At 37.0% G+C, this 16,608-nt stretch overlaps 1 protein-coding gene across 3 annotated transcripts in view; it reads right to left on the bottom strand.

The window, feature by feature from the left end:
• Positions 1–16,608, bottom strand: part of EDIL3 (EGF like repeats and discoidin domains 3) — a 438,162-nt gene that overhangs the window by 305,363 nt on the left and 116,191 nt on the right. For all 3 annotated transcript variants that reach the window (XM_082623484.1, XM_082623486.1, XM_082623485.1), the window contains exon 2: positions 6,155–6,283. In XM_082623484.1, coding sequence (XP_082479610.1) covers positions 6,155–6,283 — 129 coding nt within the window. The remainder of the gene's footprint in view (positions 1–6,154; positions 6,284–16,608) is intronic.

The raw sequence follows: 16,608 nt of genomic DNA, 5'->3' as shown, positions 1-16,608 counted from the left end.
TTGCACTTTACATTTAGGTCTATGATCCATTTTTTTTTTAATTGGAGTATAGTTGATTTATAATGCTGACTTAATTTCTGCTGTACAGCAAAGTGATTCAGTTATACATATTATACACACACACACACACACATATATATATATACATATATATATATATACACACACACACACATATTTGGTCCATTTTGAATTAACTTTCTGTGAAGGACATCTATGTCTATATTCATTTTTTTGCATGTGAATGTCCAGTCGTTCCAGCACCATTTGTAGAGAAGACTCCCTTTGCTCCATTGTATTGCCTTTGTTCCTTTGTCAATGACCAGTTGACTATATTAATATATATCTATTTCTGAACTCTCCATTCTGTTCCATTGATCTATTTGTCTATTGTTTCTTGACACCACACTCTCTTGAGTACTATAGCATTACAGTAAGTCTTGAAGTCAGGTATTATCATTCCTCCAACTTTGCTCTTCTCTAATATTCTGCTGGCTATTCTGTATCTCTTGCCTCTCCATATAAGCTCTTGAATCAGTTTGTTGATATGTACAAAATAACTTCTTGAGATGTTGATTGGGATTGCTTGAATCTATAGATCAATTTGGGAAAAACTGACATCTTGACAATACTAAGTCTCCCTATCCATGAACACAAATACCTCTCCATTTATTTAGTTCTTCTTTGATTTCATTCATCAGAGTTTTAAATATCTAATTATTTAATTTTTGTGGGTGCTAGCGTCAATAGTACTATGTTTTTTTAATTTCAAATTCCACTTGTTCATTGCTGTTATATAGGAAGATGATTTACTTTTGTATATTAACCTTGCATCCTGCAACTTTGCTATGAATCCTCATTAGTTCCAGGAGGATTTTTTTGTTGTTGACTCTAGGATTTTCTAAATGATTATGTCATCTGTGAACAAAGACAGCTTTATTTCTTTCTTTCCAATCTGTATACTTTTATTTCCTTTACTTGTCTTATTGCATTACATAGCACTTCCAGTACAATATTAAAACGGAGTGGTGAGAGAGGCCATCCTTGCCTTGTTTCTGATCTTAGTGGGAAAGCTTTGAATTTCTCATCATTAAGTATGATGGTAGCTGTAGGTTTTTGATAGATATTCTTTATCAAGTTGAGGAAGTTCCCCTGTATTCCTAGCTACTTTTTAAAAAATTTCCTCTAAATCTTCCATGTGCCACAACCTAGCTCTTTCCTCACAACTCCAGCAAAATTGATCTTGGCAAGATCATCCATAAGTCACATGTAATCAATGTAAGTGTTTACCTTGGTCAACTTCTCCACAGTATTTGACATTGCTGACCACCCATTCCTGTCTACCCTTAACTTTTGGGGCATAATGCTTTCCTGGTTACTCTTCTATCTCCCTAACTACTCCTTCTCAGTCTTCTTTATAGCTTTTACTTTCTCTACCTATTGCTTAATTATTGATGAACCTCTCATCAGTTTCCATTTCTTGGTCCTCTCTTCTTTTCACAAGTTATTCTGCTTCTGGACAGATTCATACAGTCCCTGAGCTTAAATCACTGTCTATATAATTATGACTTCCAAATCTATGCCGGACTTCTTTATGAATGTCTAGCAGATTCCTCAAATTCAGTATGTGAAATACTCAACTCATTTTGTGCCTTCCAATCCAGTGTATCCTCAATTTTCACTGTCTCAGTAAATGGCCCCAAGTTGCTCAGGCCAGAAATTTGAGATGTTTCTTCTTTACTCCTCCCTTTATGCAAACCCCTTTTATCCAGTAACCCCATAAGTCATGAAAATTTATCTGTTGTATCCTTTAAATACTTATTGACTCTCTCCTCTCCATCCTTTTTGTTACTACACTGACCCAGGCTGAGATTGTCAAGTCTGACCTGGTCTCTGCAGTAGCCTACAAATTGTCCCCTGCCATACTCTGCTCTAATTTTTTCCCCATATTGCAGTGACAGTGATCTTCTAAAAGTACAAATCCTCTCCATCACTCTTAGAACGAAGTCCAAATTCCACAAAACATCATGCAACCCTGCAGAATCTGCCACCATCACCATCTCCAGACTCATTAATGGCCATAATGTCTCTCCCCTTTTAAGCCACAGTAAATTTCTTTCAGTTCATGGAATTATGACTTTTCTTATATCCTGGTTTTCCTAAAAATTATTTCCTCTGTCTGGAATACTTTTAGCTTTCTGCCTGGTAGATTAAAATTATTTTTTAGAATTATGTCAAAATATTATTTTTTTCAGGTAGGCATGCATTCTCTGACACCTAGCTTAAAAGAGGACACCTGCTTTATATTCTAATGGCTCCATCTACTTCTCCTATTACAATACCCATCATATTTATCTACTTATTTATTTATCTGCTTTCCTAGATAAACAGTAATTCCTGTAAATTTGTTTACCAATGCATCTCTACCATTAAGTAACTACTACTTAGTCAGTGCTAAATAAATATTTGTTTAAGAAAAAATGAAAACTAAGATTTTATTTATTTTTAAGTCAATCACTTACACTGTCCTCTTTGGTTGCATTAATATACTATGTAATTGAGTTTTAAAATATATATTTCAGGCTTCCCTGGTGGCTCAGTGGTTGAGAACCTGTCTGCCAATGCAGGGGACACGGGTTCGAGCCCTGATCTGGGAAGATCCCACATGCCGCGGAGCAGCTAAGCCCCTGCACCACAGCTACTGAGCCTGCGCGTCTGGAGCCTGTGTTCTGCAACAAGAGAGGCCACGACAGTGAGAGGCCCGCGCACTGCGATGAAGAGTGGCCCCAGCTTGCCGCAACTAGAGAGAGCCATCGCACAGAAACGAAGACCCAACACAGCCAAAAATAAATAAATATATATATTTTAAAAAAATAAAAAAGTAAAAAATAAATAAAATATATATTTGTTATTAGTTTACAGAAATACTCTGATAGCATACAGAGGAGAATTATACCATGGAACTTGGACAACTTAATAATTCCCAAGGTTTCCATATATGAGTGCTAGAATGTTCACTAGTAATAGAAATTTTTCTATGGAATAAATGTGTCAACATTTGGCTCCAAACTACACAGTGCCATTCAAGAATGTGAGCGAGTAACTGGGGAGTAATTAGGGTCTTAACCACATGGTGCTTATCTACCAGACCCCTGGAGAAGGTTGCATTGTCCACTGCAGGTCTATGCAAACACTGGTAAATCTGGCTGATGTCTTCAAATCAGAGGATGCTAACTAGGCTTTTTTCCTTTCCTTTGCTCATAGAGATGCTTTCCTATTGCCTTTTGTGGATATCAGAAGTTGAGTTTTCATAACTCTAAGAGGCTGAGAACATCACGGTCTGTAGGTATGTCTGTATAAGGGTGATGTGTGTGTGTGCTGGGTGGGCAGACAAAGAGACAGGGAGTGATAGAGAGAGATAAAGTATGGATATTGGAGTACACAGCCAGATCAAGAATTAAGTACAAAGAAGAGCAATGCTGCCTAGAGAATGAAGTTCACAAATCTGAGCAAGTTAATCTCTCCAAACTTCCACAGGTAGCATAGGAATGTAAGTGATGTGAGGATTGGTCACAAAGGGAGTAAAGTGTGTTGTGCTTACCTGACACTAGATGTTTTGAGAGGGAAGAGTAAAAGTCCAAAAATGAATGAGGCTCTCTTTGAAATAAGTAGCAGCAAGAACTTATAATAAGGCTACTGCAAAGTAATGAAGTTTGAGGTAAAATCAAGAATCAACTTTTATCTCTGAGAGTAGCATATGTTTGATATTCCCCTCTCCAAATGCACTACAATAGAGTATATTTTTGATTGTAGAATAAATAGAGTAATAATAATTTTTAAAGTTAGATCAAAATGCAAGTTTTAATAAGGTGATTTAGAACTTCACATAATCACAAAATATATATGGTTCAAAAGGCTAGCAGCATATCTCCATCTTTGCAAGGATTAATGTTAAAGTAAAAATACAGCAATGGTGACAGTTCAACTCTTTTGTCTTTTATGATATCACATCAAAATACCTATAGCTTTTGAGGTTTTTCTGGTATAAAATTCTAGTATTACACTTTGCTCTTCTGCACTGGTGCTACCCAACAGCAGGGAAACAACAACAGCAATGTCCCAGAACTGTTCCAGAAAAGTGGTAGATTTTTTTTAAATTAAAAAGGCAGGGTTGTCTTTAATGATCTAATGTTCATATATTTTGTACCAATAATTAGTTTTAAAGACACGAAAAAAATAAGGTAGGCTAGATATTAAAGGCATTGCTATTAAGTATTTTTATTCAATAAATACTTAGTATTCTCTGATTATATGCAAGAGTTAACAAAGAGGTAGAAGAAATGTGAGGTGTTTTAATAACAGAGAATAATGAATCTAAGTAAAACTTAATTCTATAAGCATTTGATTTCTCAAAGTCTCATTGAACTAAGATGAATATGGCAGTATGTTTAGTTTTTAAAGTGTTGCAGCCTATAGTATCATTCTTCTGATAAAATGACAAATGTTGAATTAATGTTTAAAAATATGGCCTGAAGTATTCAAGTATTTACTTCAAAATTCTATAAAGATACTGGTTTCTTAATTATTTAAACACATTTGCCCTTCAGTTCCAGATTTGACTCTTACAAAGTAGCAACAAAAACATTATATACTACAAATCTAAGGCACTGCCGATTTGGGGTCAGTAGGTGTAAATATATAACTTAAAATATAACTTAAAATATAGCTTAAAATATAACTCTAAATTTTTATTCTATTCATATATTCCTGTTGGGAATATTTATCATTCTAATTTTCTTCAGAGACAAAGACTTTTGTGAGGATAGAATTCTCATATTAAACTCTGAAACTCACTGTACATATTTGGAGACTTGGTCAAAGTGGTTACAACAGTTTTATTTCTATGGTACTGAATCAAATCCCCTAAAATAGCAGCAAGTTAATAAAAGCCTTAAAAGAGAATTGTCTTTGAAATGAATCAAATGAACATAGTACTTTTCAGCAATAATATAATTAACTTTTTCGAATGTAATACATTCATACCAATGTAACATAAAAATACAAGTAAAACACATTTAAAAAATAAAGCACACTAAAATGCAATTAATACTGGTCAAAAATGGCTGGTTAGTGGTTTTATTTAATTATTCTTTCATTCATTCAACCAAGTTATTGGGTATTGGGCTCCTACTACACATAAAGGAACTAGTTAGGTGCATTAGATACAATGGTGAGTAACTCACACTGATCCCTTCCTGTAGACAGAACTACTTTTCTTCTTCAAAACTATTTTTGAAAAGCTATGGACATCTCTGACTTTTCCAAGGTTTATGCTGGCTGACTGAACTTTAATCCAATACATGTTTGGTTTTCCTATATTGAACAGATATAGTTCACTTTTTTCTTCTTTGTACTGACATGAAAAAAATTTTCTTCCAGCTTAACCATGGTATTACTTTTAATCAGAGAAAAAAAATCTCTATACAAATTTATGTAGTGCTAAATTATTTAAAGTACCGATATCTTCTTAATGGAGAACTATTTGGAAATTATGGAAGCTACCCTGAATCTACAGCTATACACGCCAATGAAGTACTTCACAGATGAAAAACATTTTGAAATGTGATCACTGACTAATATTTGCCAAGCGTGTTTTTGAGACTTTGAAGAACAATGCAGCTGGAATATTTTTTCTTTCATCATGTATTTATAGTCTTAGAAAAGTAATGATTAGAACAGCTACAAAATACTGATGAATATTTTCAGCCACTAAAATAAGTTCTATTTTATTCAGAGTGACTATCTAACTTGAATAAATTGACTTGGGAATTGCTTTCCAGTGAAAATAAAATTTAAATGTATATTAATATTAGAAAAATAAATTTATTATATTCAAGTAGTACATGTAGTGCCTTTAAAGTATAATGTTAATCACTAAAATATATTTTTAAATTTTTGGAGAGCATTATGAATAAAAATATACTTTAAATATAAAATAAAAATGTTAAAATTAAGAGGCCTACAGAGAAGTAAACTAATTAGCAACACGTAAGAATCTTATACAGAGTACCCATAATGCACTGACAGCCAAATTTGTCAGTCACTCATGAAAACAAAGAGGATAACTATTGAAATGCTTAAATCTTACACTTACCAACCTCCACAACACTAGAACAATTGGGATCTGTGAAGCCATCTGGGCACTTGCAGGAAAAGGAATCATCAGCCAATCCTGACACACAGGTACCTCCATTATCACATGGATTGTGATCACAAATATCACCTGAGGAACAAAGAAACAGATATTGACTTTTCTTGCCTTAGGCAGTGAACTGTACTATTTCACATACCCCACTCATCTTCCTTTGGTAAAGTCACCATACTATTTAGATTTATAGGTAAGGTAGGCAAGACCCATTTGAAACCATGTGCTTCTAAGAGAGATGGTATGTAATATGGTAAAAATTAAATTTTACGATTCAAACACTGCATATTGAATTGCATACTAAAAGCGATTAACTCAGGTTGGGTCCCTTCATTACATGTAAATGAAATATTGTCTAATTTGTTAAAGAAGATTAACTGAAATATCTGTGGTTGACTGGTTTATTAATTATTCCAATAAATAACCTATCTATATCCACACGCTTTGCTCTGTAACTTTGCAATTTCTCTCAATAAAGGGGTGGGGTTTATTTCTTGATCCCTAGAGTCTGGGCTTTTCCATGTGACTTGCTTTGGCCAATAGGATGTTAGGAGACCTGAAGTCAGCTGAGGTTTGAAAAAACACTTGAATATTTCTGCTTCCTCTCTTAGAACCCTGCAACCGCCCTAAGAATAAAATCTCTCTCTTGCTTGAGAGAGTTGAGAGAAACATAGGAGGAAAGAGAAATAAGTTGTGCAGTAACAAAAACCTAAAATATATGGCCTTGGTTTTGATACTGGCGGCAGATGGAATCTGGAAAGGCACTGAAAGAATGGCTACAGGAGGCTAGAAAAAGGGCTCTCCCTGCTATATAGAGAGAAGCAGTTGGTAAAACTATCACCTGAGGATACTTGGGTGATAGAGAATGTACCTAATAAACTTTTGTATATGAATAATGAGATTTGTAGTCAGAATGTTAAAGTGTCACTTGACTCTTAATAGCTGTATCTGATAAGGCACTACAAGAAAGAGACATGTTAAATAAAGAACTGATGATTTTGAAAGTAAAGAAAAGGAATAGAGAGGCAGCAGGACTTGTGATAGAAAATAATTTCTCAACTTCAGCCTCTCAAATGAGTGAAAGATCAAATCCAGAGCTTTGTCAGAAAGATGGCCTCAACATAAATATAAAATGAAGGATGTAGCTACAAGACCTTTGTGAAAACATTTCACATAATTCAGGTGTAGCCTGAAAGAATCTCTCAGCTAAATAAAAAAAGAATTCTAGAAATCTTAAGGATGTTATCCCTGAGCAGCCTTAAAATACACAAAGTAGCACAAAGTAGATTAAGTCTGAAGTGAAAAACAGGGTTCAGAGAGTCATGGGTGTGCTTTTATTTATTTATTTTTTAAACTTTACTGGAGTATAATTGCTTTACAATGTTGTGTTAGTTTCTGCTGGGTAACAAAGTGAATCAGCTATATGTATACATATATCCCCATTTCGCCTCCCTCTTGCACCTCCCTACCACCTTCACTCACCAACCCTCTAAGTGGTCACAAAGCACCAAGCTGGTCTCCCTGTGCTATGCAGGTGCTTCCCACTAGCTATCTATTTTACATTTGGTAGTGTATATATGTCAATGCCACTCTCTCATTTCGTCCCAGCTTACCCTCCCCCTTCCCATGTCCTGAAGTCCATTCTCTGTGTCTGTGTCTTTATAAATGTCCTGTCTCTAGGTTCACCAAAACCTTTATTTTTTTTTTTGATTCCATATATATGTGTTAGCATACAGTATTTTTCTCTTTCTGACTTACTTCACCCTGTATGACAGACTCTAGGTCCAACCACCTCACTACAAATAACTCAATTTCATTTCTTTTTATGGCTGAGTAATATTCCATTGTATATATGTGCCACATCTTCTTTATCCATTCATCTGTTTTGTTTGTTTGTTTGTTTTTGAGGTACACAGGCCTCTCACTGTTGTGGCCTCTCCCGTTGCAGAGCACAGGCTCTGGACGCGCAGGCTCAGCAGCCATGGTTCACGGGCCCAGCCGTTCCGCGGCATGTGGGATCTTCCCAGACCAGGGCATGAACCCATTTCCCCAGCATCGGCAGGCGGACTCTCAACCACTGCACCACCAAGGAAACCCTGATTTCATCCTTTTACATGTAGCTGTCAGTTTTTCCAGCACCACTTATTGAAAAGGCTGTCTTTTCTCCATTGTATATTCTTGCCTCCTTTATCAAAGATAAGGTGAACATATATGCGTGGGTTTATCTCTGTGCTTTCTCTCCTGTTCCATTGATCTATATTTCTGTTTTTGTGCCAGTACCATACTGTCTTGATTACTGTAGCTTTGTAGTATAATCTGAAGTCAGGGAGCCTGATTCCTCCAGCTCCATTTTTCTTTCTCAAGATTGCTTTGGCTATTCGGGATCTTTTGTGTTTCCATACAAATTGTGAAATTTTCTGTTCTAGTGCTGTGAAAAATGCCAGTGGTAGTTTGATAGAAATAGCACTGAATCTGTAGATTGCTTTCAGTAGTATAGTCATTTTCACAATGTTGATTCTTCCAATCCAAGAACATGGTATATCTCTCCATCTGTTTGTACTGTCTTTAATTTCTTTCATCACTGTCTTATAGTTTTCTGCATACAGGTGTTTTGTCTCCTTAGGTAGGTTTATTCCTAGGTATTTTATTCTTTTTTGTTGCAATGGTAAATGGGATTGTTTCCTTAATTTCTCTTTCAGATTTTTCATTATTAGTGTATAGGAATGCAAGACTCTTCTGTGCATTAATTTTGTACCCTGGTCCTTTACCAAATTCATTGATTAGCTCTAGTAGTTTTCTGGTAGCATCTTTAGGATTTTCTATGTATACTATTATGACATGTGCAAACAGTGACAGTTTTACTTCTTCTTTTCCAATTTGGATTCCTTTTATTTCTTTTTCTTCTCTGATTGCTGTGGCTAAAACTTCCAAAACTTTTGAATAACAGTGGTGAGAGTGGGCAACCTTGTCTTGTTCCTGATCTTAGAGGAAGCAGTTTCAGTCTTTCACCATTTAGAAAAATGTTGGCTGTGGGTTTGTCATATATGGCCTTTATTATGTTGAGGTTGGTTTTCTCTATGCCTACTTTCTGGAGAGTTGTTGTCATAAATGGGTATCGAATTTTGTTGAAAGGTTTTTCTGCACCTATTGAGATTATCATATGGTTTTTATCCTTCAGTTTGTTAATACGGTGTATCACATTTATTGATTTGCAAATACTGAAGAATCCTTGCATTCCTGGGATAAACCCCACTTGACCATGGTTTATGATCCAGTTAATGTACAGTTGGATTCCGTTCGCTAGTATTTTGTGGAGGATTTTTGCATCTATGTTCATGAGTGATATTGGCCTGTAGTTTTCTTTCTTTGTGACACTATGGTCTGGTTTTGGTATCAGGGTGATGGTGTCCTTGTAGAATGAGTTTGGGAGTGTTCCTCCCTCTGCTGTATTTTGGAAGAGTTTGAGAAGGATAAGTGTTAGCTCTTCTCTAAATGTTTGATAGAATTTGCCTGTGCAGCCATCTGATCCTGGGCTTTTGTTGGAAGATTTTTAATCACAGTTTCAATTTCAGTGCTTGTGATTGGTCTGTTCATATTTTCAATCTCTTTCTGGTTCACTCTCAGAAGGTTGTGCTTTCCTAAGAATTTGTCCATTTCTTCCAGGTTGTCCATTTTATTGGCATATAGTTGCCTGTAGTAATCTATCATGATCCTTTGTATTTCTGCAGTGTCAGTTGTTACTTCTCCTTTTTCATTTCTAATTCCGTTGATTGGAGTCTTCTCCTTTTTTTCTTGATGAGTCTGGCTAATGGATTATCAATTTTGTTTATCTTCTCAAAAACCACCTTTTAGTTTTATTGATCTTTGCTACTGTTTCCTTCATTTCTTTTTCATTTATTTCTGATCTGATCTTTATGATTTCTTTCCTTCTGCTAACTTTGGGTTTTGTTCTTCTTTCTCTAGTTCCTCTAGGTGTAAGGTTAGGTTGTTTATTTGAGATTTTCTTGTTTCTTGAGGTAGGATTGTATTGCTATAAACTTCCTCTTAGAACAGCTTTTGCTGCATCCCCTAGGTTTTGGGTCATCATGTTTTCATTGTCATTTGTTTCTAGGTATTTTTTTATTTCTTCAGTGATCTCTTGGTTATTTAGTAGAGTATTGTTTAGCCTCCATATGTTTGTATTTTTTATAGTTTTTGTCCTGTAATTGATATCTAGTCTCATAGCGCTGTGGTTGGAAAAGATGCTTCATACGATTTTAATTTTCTTAAATTTACCAAGGCTTGATTTGTGACCCAAGATATGATCTACCCTGGAGAACGTTTCACGAGCACTTGAGAAGAAAGTGTATTCTGTTGTTTTTGGATGTAATGCCCTATAAATATCAATTAAGTCCATCTTGTCTAATGTGTCATTTAAAGCTTCTGTTTCCTTATTTATTTTCATTTTGAATGATCTGTCCATTGGTAAAAGTGGGGTGTTAAAGTCCCCTACTATGATTGTGTTACTGTCAATTTCCCCTTTTATGGCTATTAGCATTTGCTTTATGTATTGAGGTGCTCCTATGTTGGGTGCTTGTATATTTACAATTGTTGTATCTTCTTCCTGGATTAATCCCTAGATCATTATGTAGTCTCCTTCTCTGTCCCTTGTAATAGTCTTTATTTTAAAGTCTATTTTGTCTGTTATGAGAATTGCTTCTCCAGCTTTCTTCTGATTTCCATTTTCATGGAATATCTTTTTCTATCCCCTCACTTTCATTATGTATGTGTCACTAGGTCTGAAGTAGGTCACTTGTAGACAACATGTATACGGGTCTTATTTTTGTATCCATTCAGTGACTCTGTGTCCTTTGGTTGGAGCATTTAATCCATTTACATTTAAGGTAGTTATTGATATGTATGTTCCTATTACCATTTTCTTAATTGTTTTGGGTTTGTTATTGTAGGTCTCTTCCTTCTCCTGTGTTTCCTGCCTAGAGAAGTTCCTTTAGCATTTGTTGAAAAGCTGGTTTTGTGGTGCTGAATTCTCTTAGCTTTTGCTTGTCTGTAAAGGTTTTAATTTCTCCGTCGAATATGAATGAGATCCTTGCTGGGTAGAGTAATCTTGTGTGTAGGTTTTTCCCTTTCATCACTTTAAATATGTCCTGCCACTCCCTTCTGGCTTGCAGAGTTTCTGCTGAAAGATCAACTGTTAACCTTATGGGGATTCCTTTGTTTATTATTTGTTGCTTTTCCCTTGCTGCTTTTAATATTTTTTCTTTGTACTTAGTATTTGATAGTTTGATTAATATGTGTCTTGGCATGTTTCTTCTTGGATTTATCCTGTACGGGACTCTCTGCACTTCCTGGACTTGGTTGACTATTTCCTCTCCCATGTTAGGGAAGTTTTCAACTATAATCTCTTCAAATATTTTCTCAGTCCCTTTCTTTTTCTCTTCTTCTTCTGGAATGCCTATAATTCAAATGTTGGTGCATTTAATGTTGTCCCAGAGGTCTCTGAGACTGCCCTCAATTCTTTTTATTCTTTTTTCTTTATTCTGCTTTTTTCTTTATTTCTTTATTCTGTGGCAGTTATTTCCACTATTTTATCTTCAAGGTCACTTATCTCTGTTCTTCTGCCTCAGTTATTCTGGTATTGATTCCTTCTAGAGAATTTTTAATTTCATTTATTGTGTTGTTCATCGTTGTTTGTTTGCGCTTTAGTTCTTCTAGGTCCTTGGTAAACTTTTCTTGTATTTTCTCCATTCTATTTCCAAGGTTTTGGATCATCTTTACTATCACTACTCTGAATTCTTTTTCAGGTAGCCTGCCTATTTCCTCTTCATTTGTTTGGTCTGGTGGGTTTTTACCTTGCTCCTTCATCTGCTGTGTGTTTCTGTGTCTTCTCATTTTGTTTAACTTATTGTGTTTGATGTCTCCTTTTCACAGGGTGCAGGTTCGTAGTTTCTGTTTTTTTGTTTTCTGCTCCCAGTGGGTGAGGTTGGTTTAGCAGCCTATGCAGGCCTTCTGGTAGAGGGGACTGGTGCCTGTTTTCTGGCGGGTGGGGATGGACCTTGTCTTTCTTGTGGGCAGGGCCACGTCTGGTGATTTTTCTGGGGTGTCTATGAACTTATTATGATTTTAGGCAGCCTCTCTGCTAATGGGTAGGGCTGTTTTCCTGTCTTGCTAGTTGTTTGCCATATGGCATCCAGCACTGGAACTTGCTGGCCATTGGGTGGAACTGGGTCTTAGTGCTGAGACAGAGATCTCTGGGAGAGCTCTTGCTGACATATTACATAGGGCCAGGAGATCTTGAGTGGTCCAATGTCCTGAACTCGTCTCTCCCACCTTGGAGGCTCAGGCCTGATACCTGGCTGAAGCACCAAGACTCAGTCAGCTACATGGCTCAGAAGAAAAGGAAGAAAGAAAAGGAAGAAAAATAAAATAAAATAAAATAAAAATTAATTTAATTTAAAAAATTAAAAATATAATAAAATTAAAAAAATAATAACAAATTTAAAAAAAGAAAAAAGAACAACAAAACCAATAAACAAATCCACCAATGAAAACAAGCACTAAAAGCTAAACAAAGATCAACATAAAAATCAGAAACAAATCAGTCACAGAAAGCAAACCCCAAGTCTACAGTTGCTCCCAAAGTCCATAGCCTCAATTTTGGGGACATTCGTTGTCTACTCAGGCATTCCACAGATGCAAGGTACATCAAGTTGATTGTGGGGATTTAATCCACTGCTCCTGAGGCTGCACGGAGAAATTTCCCTTTCTCTTCTTTGTTCGCAGGACTCTTGGGTTTCAGCTTTGGTTTTGGCCCACCTCTGCACGTAGGTCACCCTCAGGCATTTTCCCTGCCCAGACAGGAGGGTGTTAAAGCAGCGGCTGATTAGGGCTCTCTTGCTCACTCAGGCCAGGGAGAGGGAGAGGTATGGTAGTCATAATTGGAATGGGGGGTGAACCTGTGGCAGCAGAGGCCAGCGTGACATTGCAACAGCCTGAGGCATGCTATGTGTTCTCCTGGGGAACTGGTCACTGGATCTCGGGACCCTCGCAGTGGCATGCTGCACAGACTCCTGGGGGGGTCAGGGTGTGTGGATAGTGACTTGTACTTGCACACAGTATTTTTGGTGGCAGCAGCAGCAGCAGCAGCAGCAGCATTAGCATTTCATGCCCATCTCTGGGGTCCAAGCTGATAACCTTGGTTTAAGCTCATCTCTGGAGCTTGTTTAGGTGGTGCTCTGCCTTCTGTGGGCACACAGGGAAGGAATCCTCTGTCCTCGCATACCCCGAAACAATGGTCTCTTGCCTGTTCAGCAGGTCCAGACTTTCTCTGACTCCCTCCCAGCCCCCATCTGCCCCAGTGGGTGAGCAGACAAGCCTCTTGGGTTGGTGAACGCTGGTCGGCACCGATCCTCTGTGCGGAAATCTCTCCGCTTTGCCCTCCGCACCCCTGTTGCTGTGCTCTCCTCCGTGGCTCCGAAGCTTCTCCCCTCCACCACCCTGCAGTCTCCGCCTGCAAAGGGGCTTCCTAGTGTGTGGAAAACTTTCCTCCTTCACAGCTCCCTCCCAGTGGTGCAGGTCCCGTCCCTATTTTTTGTCTCTGTTTTTTCTTTTTTCTTTTGCCCTACCCAGGTACGTGGGGATTTTCTTGCCTTTTGGGAAGTCTGAGGTCTTCTGCCAGTGTTCAGTATGTGTTCTGTAGAACTTGTTCCCATGTGTAGATGTATTTTTGATGTATTTGTGGGGAGAAGTTCATCTCCAGGCCTTACTCCTCAACCATCTTGAAGGTCCCCCCATAGGTGTTGCTTTATTGCACAAAGAGGATGTGAATCATATTTAGAAAAGCCCATATAGTACCTAAGGGAGCTTTATAGGTGAAGGTGCCACCTCCTGGATTAAAAAAGAATGAGGCTTTTCAAAATTTAAGAAAGCAGTGAGGTCTCAACTTCCTTACTGCTTGTTATTTCTTAGGAACTTTATTCCCTCACAGGAGCTTTCCCATGAATTATTTCACCTCTTTTCCAGACTAATTGCTTTAAAATTTTAGAAAAATGAAAATGGAGGTTAAGATATTTGTTAAGTTTATAAAACTAGTCATTAGCTATATTAACATGATAGAGAAAAATACTACATTAGAACTGGAGCATATATTAGAAAATGGAGTCATGAAATAAGTAAATAAATGAATGAATGAATATATATTTTTTGAATACTATAGAATTTAGCATGGCTGGACCCTGAAGTATTTGATTGTCAATGGCTGAGAAAGTATACTTATGTCAGATCAGGGAAGATTAAAAAGTGGCATCATAATTTGTAAGATGAGGAGCCAATGAATGTTTTTAACATATATTTTAAAGTTTGACATGGTCAGATCTATTTTAAGAAGACTATCCTGGCAGAATTCTATAGAGTGCCTTTGAAAGTGGAGATTGATGACTGGTAAAGATATTTCAATAGACTATCTGTCTGTCTCTTTATATATTTAGCTAGTGAGCCATTCAACCATCCCTCCATTTGTCCATCCATTTGCCCATCCATCCATCTATTCCTTGAGCATCCATTTTATGATAGGCACTGAGGTAAGTGCTAGCCATACAGAATTAAGACAGTCCTTACAATCAATAAGTACAGAGCCCACTGTGGGAGATTAAAAAAATGGGAATGATTACAGCACATAGTAATAAGAGCTGTGATTAGTATACATGATCCAAATCTTAGGACCACAGGAGACTTCTAAACAGATGCAGTGCTGTTAGATGATGCAGAAGAGGAAGGGGGTATATGCTCAACATTCTAGGCAAAGAAAATAACATATACAAAGGAAAAAGATCGTGGTTTATTCCAGGAACTTCAAGTAGGCCACTATAATTAAAGCATAGACATCTATGATGAGTAGACAGAAATGAGCTCAGAAGGGTAAAGGCCCTGTATGCTGTACAAAAAATTCTGAAGTTTATCTGCAAGCACTGGAAAATCATAAAAGGACTTTACATATGGGAAAGTATATTATCACATTTGTGTTCTGGAATGATGACTCAGCCAGCATTGTGTTGAATCAAATGGAGTAGTCTAGGCTGATGGCAGAAGGACTAAGCATTAATCTTTTGAAGTAGTCCCAGCAAAAAATAATGAGGATTTTCTTAACCCTCTTTAGAGATAGCTGTGGACAGGGGAAGCAATGCAGGCACCATTTAAACCCAATCCAGTTAATAAATACTAGGTAATAAAATAGGAAATGAAAGTCCTCCCAGGTCACTACCCCCCATTAGAAACAAGGCATTATTGTTGAGATTTTCTAGAAAGAGCCAATTACCAGTTCAAAAGTGTGATCCTGCCTCTCTGCCTTTGGTGTGAGCAAAGCAGCGCAGCTTTGTACAATCAGACTAACAACACTGCCATCTTTTAACTCTGTACATTGTATGAAGATGAGTACTAACACTCAAACTTTATTTGATAAGATGTCAGTCATATTTCTGGTATTGTGCATACTATAAAAAGAGGAGTTCTACATTCCCCAGACCAGGGTCTGTTGTTGCAGCAATTGCAACAGATCAAGTAATACTGTAGATGTTTATACTGATTTATTCACACTGACAGAAGCAATCTCTATAGGAGAAAGGCAAGGGATGAACAGTATCTTAGAGGTTCTGGAGAATACAGACTATATATATTTATCCAAAATCAAGATCTCTCATTCTGATCCCTCTCACTCCCACTGCCAGGTTCCTGCAAAGTTTATTAACTGATGTGAGCTTACCCAAGGTCACATGAGGCCAAAATGTCTGGTCCCTTTGGTTATGCCATCATCAGGGGGAGTCCTGGTGTCCTAAGAAAACTTTCTTGGTACTTGTGCTGCCCTTTCTGGTATTAATACTTAATAGGTTTTCTACCATGTATGTGTGGCAGTCATATGATGCTTCTGTGGTCAAAATGAGACAGGACAATCTGTTCACCTCTCATTATATCTCGTAGATGCCAGCTGCTGTTCAGCTGACCTGTTTTCTCTCTTGTCCTTGTACTTTTTTTTCTTTCTTTCTGCTTACTACTTATTTCTAAGAAATTAATACTTGTGAAAACTCATATTTTATCCCCAGTATTGAGATTTACTCAGTGTCTTTTTGAAACATAGAAAAGAAGTGATAGGTATGACCAAAATGTACCAGGTAGAATCAAGATGACACTGTGACCAAATTGATGTGGGGTTGTGGGAGAGCAAAAAATCTGGGTTGATTTCTAGAGCCCCTGTTTGTATGACTACGAGGCCATCTTTCATAAGCAAATATAATGGGCTTAGTGTCAAAGGAATTATTGTGTTTGAGAAGTCTGTGGAATATTCAAAATGAAAATGTCTCATAAAGCTATTGAATAAGCAGATAAGCAATCGGAGAGCTTTTGCTAAAACAGGG

This window comes from Mesoplodon mirus (genome assembly GCF_964341445.2).
Source record: "Mesoplodon mirus genome assembly, chromosome: 5".
Classification (NCBI taxonomy): domain Eukaryota; kingdom Metazoa; phylum Chordata; class Mammalia; order Artiodactyla; family Ziphiidae; genus Mesoplodon; species Mesoplodon mirus.
Note: the sequence above shows the minus strand (reverse complement) of the source record. Positions and strands in the feature narration are given on the sequence as shown.